Here is a 7,682-nt window from a genome sequence, read left to right as displayed (position 1 = left end):
AATTCTGGTTCCAAATTTTTTTTGGAAACCCTAAAACCCCCCCCCCCCCCCCAGTAATAAGCTGTTTGGTGAGCCTCAGTTTAGGATGGCACTGTTAAAACAGTCGAGTCACAATCTTGTGCATAATAGCCCCTGCATGAACATCTCTGTATTCAGAGAGATAATGAACGGTATCCCAATTTACCTTATTATAATGAAAGCTACTAAAATATGATTTCAGCTGGTTTTTTTATTATCTGCTCTAGTATAATTGTTTAAGAAGAAAAATGGCTCTCAACAGTCATACTACCGATCCAGTTATTTGTGGATGTTTATTATTATCACTGTTTTTATTAAAAAGCATCAACTGCATTTCCAATTACCAGGTAGTCACAGTAGCCCACATCATCAATAAACCAATGGTGCACTATCAATAACCTGAATAAAATACCACTAACATAGAACACAGGGTATGTGATATCCAACAAATATCTGTGGCACTTGCACAGCCACATTCCATATAACATTTGCAGCTTCTGAGGCTGTGGTATCTGAGGAAAGAAATGTATTTCCCCAAAGTACAAAATATCACATAATCTGCAGTTTCACAAGAGAAGTGCAACCTCAGAAGGTCCCTGGACTTGTACGAAACACATCTTTTTACACGAAATCTGGTTGTGTGGAAGCTTTGATCAGGTTATGTGTAGAATGTGATTATATCAGCTTGCTTCATATAGACAAAGTTTAAGAGAAATTGCCTTACCAAGGGAAGTCTTCTTGTTATTTCATGCGTGTGCTTCTTTTAAAAATTAGGGAGAATATGGAGATAAAGGTGATCAAGGAAAGAGAGGTGACAAAGGAGAGACTGGTGATCTTGGACCTGCAGGACCAAGGGTACAGCCTAATTTTTTGTAAACATTATTTGTACAAAATTAATGCTATAAGACCTAATAACTGATCCCATTTTATAACCTTTCAGGGGTTTTCAGGAGCTAAAGGTGAACCTGGTCTTACTGTAAGTACATCTCAGTGATTTAATTATAATTAAAAGGTAGGGTTGAATCCTCTCCACTTTGTGTTTGAACCTGCTCTGTTCCTCTCCACATTGAAACCCACATTCCACACAGCTTTTGTCCACATGGGTCTCACAGTCCATGGTATAGCCTTTTTAGTGAGAGAAGGGGCTCCTCCTCACTCTTCCACCGACAGAAAAGTTGAGAGGATCCAACCTGTAGCCTCTAGAAAAAAAAGCATATGTGTGCTGTTAAGTTTTAAAGCAATGTCAGTTGTTCTCATGTAGCAATGGTTCTCAAACTTTTGAAAACTCTAACCTGCTTCTAAAATTGCAGGCTCACTGCTGCAATTGGTCATGGAAGATTTGTAAGCCCATCACGGCCCCCCCACACCACCCGTTGCTGGGCATGAGCTAGGCCCCAGGGAATGGAGCTCCAGGGTGAAGGGAACTGGGAAGTCCCACCTTCACGTTTTCTTTTCCTGTCACCAGGATGAAGGAGCCCTCCCAGCTTAGGAGTTTGGGAATGGAGAACCGTGTTCAGAATATCATTTATCACAGTGGCCAAACTGCTGTGAAGAGGAAAGCAAATAACACTAAGCATGACTTTCCCAGATCCACCCTGCTGTTCACATGTTTGCTTTGATAAGAACAAACAAATGAATCATGTATTTTGCAAAATGTCACGTTCCTTTTACTTTGGTAGTTGTACTTTGCTGTCAAATCGGCAGTGAGTCATCTTCTATTACCCATTCCCTCGTATGGCCTATGGGAAGGTTGCTAACACCAACCAAGGTGGCATAAGTAATTCAAAAACTCTCCTGTTTTTCCTCCTCCTCCTCTTCTCCATGTCATCAGAGTTCAGCAGACCCTCTTTAAATCTTTGACTAATAAACCCTCATAAAGCCAGCCTGGGACACAGGGCCGATAGGACAGAAGAGTCATACATCTCCTTGCCTAAAATGCTTTCATGTGTTTATTTAAGCATTTGTATGCTACTTCTCTCCCCCACAGGGACCCAAAGCAGCTCACAATGCAAAAATCCAGTGTAAAGAAACAAATAGGATGGGGGAGGGAATGGCTTCTCAGAGCAGACCAGGGCTGTGTCACACTTGTTCTGTGCCCGTAAATCTTCCTCTCAGCCTTTGGCTCTTACCTCTGAGCCAGCTCAGGCTTAAAAATGCTACCTGCAAGAATGAGGCAGGATAGAGGTCAGCTAAAAGGAATTATAGCATCTTGCTGGTGTTCCAAATCAACACAGTTACACTTTTCTGCCATGCAGCAGTTTTACTGCATTTATCTTTACAGCCCAGATTAAAACTAATTTTGTACATGGCTGGACTGTTGGGGTTTTTTTTATGTCTCCAGTTTCTCAGGATATATTCATTTTTATCTACCTGTATATAGAGGTTTGTAGGGGGAAGCTTTCTATAATCTTAAGTATTGTCGGCATTTCTTTTAAGAAGTTAGAATCTAGTGTTCTTCTGGCAGTCGTATCTACTTGGTTGAGGCACTTCTTGTTGTTTGTTGAAGGTGGGCCCATAGTCATTTTGACCAAGCCTGCTTACTTTGAATGGCACAGTGACATCACATGAGGTACAGAAAAGGGATTGGAGGGCTGCATGTAGCCCATGTACAACTGATATGTGAGGCTTACTGACCATAACACTACTGGATCTTTTACAGAGCAATTCTAAGCAGAGTCACACCCCTCTAAGGCCAATGACCTCAATGGACTTAGACGGTGTAACAGTGCATGGGATTCAGCTCTCCGTCTGTGTCATGTTTCCTGAGAGCAAATACACTATCAAATGCTTTTAATGTAAAAAGTTCTACATTTCTCACAAACTCTGTTGAGCATCATATCAGATGAGAATCTTATTATCTGTAATAATATTAAATAAATGTCTACAACATTAAATTATTTGTGTTGTTCAAAGCAAGAGTGCAAAGACTTAGCAAACTATCCCCCCCCAAATTAGCATGCTTAATTGTCCATACTTGAAAACTATGATTTTAATATTGCATTTACAAATGTGAAAAGCCAACTCAAATGGATACTTTCTGTTTCAGAAAGAAGATATAATCAAACTCATAATGGAAATATGTGGTAAGAGCTATGTAAGGAGAGGCTGGAACTCCAACTTTGGAAATTCCTGGAGATTTAGAGGTGGTGTCTGGAGAGGGTAGAGTTTGGGCAGAGGAGGAAACTCAATAGAGATGTGATATCACCCTAGGACTTTTGTTCCTCCTAGACTCTATGGTATATCATAGAGTCTGTACTTGACAGCTACCATTTCCTCCATGAGAACTTATAATTCCAGGAAAACTCCATGTCACACCTTGAGGTTCATTGCCAAAAGAATCCAAAATGTTCTCTAGCTAGTGTGTTAGTGCCTACAGCTAAACTGTTGATATACAATTAACAATGGGACATATATCACATACCATTGAGCCATTATTGCCTCAAACTGAAACTAAAATCTAGGATTTGTTCTGTTTTTTGAACAATAGAAACAGAAATACAGATGGCTTAGCGTGTGCCATTTGGGGCTTCTTTTGCTTTGTTTCTTCTGCCCGTCACCACACAAAGGACACGTGCGTTAATGATATAACATGCCTGTGTTTTGTATTTGGTGTCTGGACAGTGCACTTGTACATGGGCAATGGAGCCTTTTTGTTGGCACTGTCAATACAGATGCATTACTGAAATACACCTGGTGTACTCTTTTGCACACATCCCTTTGTGTTGTTGGAGAACTTTAGACACAGAAAAAGCAGACTAAAATTACATGCATGGAACCATGCCTAATGTGGAACAATTATTCCAAGTAGCGTGTGATATGTTTGGTGGGGCTGGGATTCAAAGGGGTACACATTTTTGAGTTCTCTTTTCTACTTTTTAGCCCCCACTAAAAGCTGCCCCTGAGGGTTATGGGAACCCTAGAGTAGCAGCATTTCAAGATGTTACAGAAAACTGGTATACACACTGCTCATGCACATGGGGATGGGAAATACATTATACACTTATAAGGGTTGGTTTAGATGCTGGAGCTTGAGAATCAAACAATTGAATATATGTTAACAGACCTCGTATCATAAAAATGTGTACCATTTATTTCAGGCTGTGGGTTTGACTGCAGGGACAGTCCTTTGGAACTTATATTTGTGATTGACAGCTCTGAAAGTGTGGGGCCCGCCAATTTTGACCTCATCAAACGTTTTGTAAAAGCAGCCATTGACAAAGTCCGAGTTGACCCAGTGACAGCGCGTGTCGGCATCATCAACTTCAGCCACAGGGGATATGTGGTATCCACTTTGCCACAATGCACCAGCCAAGACTGCCTGAATATCGCTGTTGATAAAATGCATTATTTAGGAGAGGGCACATACACAGCTACCGCTCTCAATAAAACCATTGGGATGTTCCAGGAGGCCCGACCGGAGGTGAAAAAAGTGGCCATCGTCATAACAGATGGGCAAGCGGATGTTCGTGATGAAAAGTTGGAAGATGTAGTCAAGGTTGCGCATAACCGCGACATAGAAATATTTGTAATTGGTGTGGTTCAAAAGAATAATTCCAATTATAAAAACATTCGGAAAGAGATGGAGCTCATTGCTACAGACCCAGACAGTGAGCATATCTGCGAGATACATAATTTCTTCGGCTTACGATGTAAGAATAAATGGCCTTTTTAAGAGATTTTCCGGCATACTAGTACAATATTGTATAACTTTGCTCTATAGCTTTTGCATGGTGCTTAAATGCAACATGAGAGAATGGTAATGTTTGTTTTCAACTTACATACATTTACCAGCTATAAAAGTGTATGCCTTAAGCATGTGATACGTAATGGTTTGCTTTTATCAAATGCTCCATACTGGTGCATAGTGTTTGGATAAAAATGGTTACTGTAAGGATTGCTTTTGAAAAGATCTTTACACCTTTTCTTTTGTTTGCTGTCAAGTCACAGTTGATTTACAGTGACCCTGTAGAGTTTCCAAGGCAAGAGTAGTTTAGAAGTGGCTTGCCAACGCCTACCTCTCTATAGGGACCCTGGACCTCCTTGGTGGTCTCCCAGCCAAATAACAACCAGGGCCAGCTTCATGAGATCTAATGAGATCAGATTAGCTTGGGCTGTCCAGGTCAAGGCTCTTTACAGCTAGCCACATGGAATACTCAAGGGAATCATTTGTGACCTGCAATATGCAAAGGGAAGTGGGGAGAGCGAGTATGTCTGGTCCAGATGCAGAGTCACAAGGGCAGCGCTACAGATTAGGACGAATGGTCTTCTGGTTGTTCCCTTATATAAGGCTGTCTGCTTTATTTTCCGCCAGAGGCCATTCCTTCTCTAGAGTGGTTCCCATCTTGCGGGATGGGCTGTCTTCTAAGATGTGGGGCACCATGTTTAGAAGTCTTCATGTGATGCCGTAAGACTATTTTGTTTGCTGTCATTTTTAATGGGGTTTAAGCTACAGACATTGTTTTGAGAAGGAGGTTAATGGGGCTTGATTGTATTCTGTATGTTTGTAATCTTGGAATTGAAAGCCACCTTGAGTTACAAAAGATAGGTGGAGTATAAAAATTTTAATCAAGAGGGCAGAACCTAATGGGAGAAGTCTGCCTTAGGTACAGGCCATGCAAGCCATTCAGGTACCCTTTATGCTGTACTGTTCTGTTGCTTTGTATATATGTGTCAAAAGGGTTTTTTTAAAGGCCAAATGAGATGTGAAGGTAGGAGACAGGTAAATTCAGATCTGCCTACATAAAGTAGGGGGTCGGGGTCCGATTTTTAGAATTGGGGTCAAACAAGAGGAAGCTGAATTTTCTTCCTAGTTGGGGCTTAGTTCTCCGTTGGTTCTCCCTCCCCCTCATCCTTTCCTTCTCAGTCATACACTGATACTGTGGGCTTAGCTGGGAGAAAAACACTTGAGCAGGATGTTGGATGGACTGCAGGGGCAGGAAGGGTTCAGCACCATCCACACGCCCACTCTTTGGCTATCTTTGTTTTATATGTGATTAGAAGCTGGGCTTAAACAAATGGGCCTCTCTCCGTTAACAGGTTGCTCTAAACTACAGCACTTTATTCTGCACCTTGCTGCATTTCCATCTGACCGTACTGTTCTTGCAATCCCCTCAGCTCTTGAGGAAAAGATCTTCAAACAAATTTGTAAAAATGTTTCTGCCACCCATATCAAGAAAGTGCTGAGTTCATCCTCGGCACTTTACCCTGAAGGTGAACGGACGGGTCAGTTTGCTAGAGCGCAGACTCCAGAGCCGTACATCCCTCCATCTGAGCCAGAATCAGATTATGTAAGTATATCTCAAGAATAGCCCTTGTATTGGCACTGGAGCAAGGCCTGAGTGAGCCACAAAAGAAGTCTGTCTGTTACTCAAATGTAGTGCTGTTTTTCCATTAGCTAATCAAGCTGGTGACCGCTGCTTTCTTCAGGATGTTTTAACCACCAGGAGCTTTCTGTCCTGTCTGACATCTTGAGCATTGATTCTGGTGGGCAGCCGTGTTGGTCAGAAGCAGCAGAACAAAGTCTGAGTCAAGCGGCACCTTTGAGACCGACAAAAGTCTTATTCAAAGTGTAAACCTTTGTGTACAAAACATACGTCTTCAGACAAAACTGGAATAAAATCTCAACATCTTTTGATATTATATTCCAGTTTTTGTCTGAAGAAGTGTGTCTTGCACACAAAAGCTTACACTTTGAATAAGACTTTGTTGGTCTCAAAGATGCCACTTGACTCAGACTTTGTCTTGAGCATTGGCCTTCTTATCCCCTCTGGATAGGACAAACACAAGGTAGTATACTGTAGGAGCAGCATTTATGTCCAGGCAACTTTTCAAAATTTCCTCTGCAACAGAGAGATGACAAACTTGCAAGACCAGTCCCTGCATAGTGCATACAAAAAAAACCCCAAAACACCATAGGGGGAAGATTTCCAAAGTTGTTCTGAAACAATAGTTGGATAGGACACACTGTTGAGTAAGTTTATTATTTATTTATTTAATTTATACCCCGCCCTCCCCGCAAGTGGCTCAGGGCGCCTTACATAATTGGTCTGTAAATGACCATTCACTCACATAAAAACAGTTTAAAATTCAATTACAATAAAACAAGAGTCTCATAAAGTCCTAGTGCTGAAACATTCGGTACATAAGATGGCATGCTGAAAATACCACACCGCCAGACAGTTTGCAACTCAGTGGTCTTCTTGAGCGCAGTGGTAAAGGCCAGATATTGAAACTACGGGCCGGCTTGTTGGTGGTAGTGGGGGCGGCTCCTAGTTAAAAGCCTGGTGGAAGAGCTCTGCCTTGCAGGCCCTGTGGAACTGCACAAGATCCTGCAGGGCCCTGATCTCCTCTGGAAGCTCATTCCACCAGTATGGAGCTGCCAGTGAAAAAGCCCTGGCCCTGGTGGTGGCAAGCCTGGCATCCTTGGGGCCCAGCAGGGCCAGTCAGTTCTGGGACCCTGACCTCAGTGCACTCTGGGGTATATATGGGGAAAGGCGGTCCCTCAGGTATGTTGGACCCTGGCCATATAGGGCTTTAAAGGTAAGCACCAGCACCTAGAAGTTGGTATGCTATTGGCAGCCAGTGCAGCGCCTTCAGCACAGGCTGGATGTGTTCCCATCTGGGAACACCCATCAGAAGCCTGGCTGCGGCATTCTGCACTAGCT

At 42.4% G+C, this 7,682-nt stretch overlaps 1 protein-coding gene across 1 annotated transcript in view; it reads left to right on the top strand.

The window, feature by feature from the left end:
• Window positions 1-7,682, top strand: part of COL28A1 (collagen, type XXVIII, alpha 1) — an 85,216-nt gene that overhangs the window by 73,520 nt on the left and 4,014 nt on the right. Inside the window, exons 28-32 of the mRNA XM_015410937.1 lie at window positions 793-873; window positions 959-994; window positions 3,065-3,101; window positions 4,116-4,667; window positions 6,133-6,305. Of these exons, the coding sequence (XP_015266423.1) occupies window positions 793-873; window positions 959-994; window positions 3,065-3,101; window positions 4,116-4,667; window positions 6,133-6,305 (879 nt within the window). The remainder of the gene's footprint in view (window positions 1-792; window positions 874-958; window positions 995-3,064; window positions 3,102-4,115; window positions 4,668-6,132; window positions 6,306-7,682) is intronic.

This window comes from Gekko japonicus, unplaced genomic scaffold, assembly GCF_001447785.1.
Source record: "Gekko japonicus isolate JY-2015 unplaced genomic scaffold, Gekko_japonicus_V1.1 scaffold231, whole genome shotgun sequence".
Taxonomy (NCBI): domain Eukaryota; kingdom Metazoa; phylum Chordata; class Lepidosauria; order Squamata; family Gekkonidae; genus Gekko; species Gekko japonicus.
Note: the sequence above shows the minus strand (reverse complement) of the source record. Positions and strands in the feature narration are given on the sequence as shown.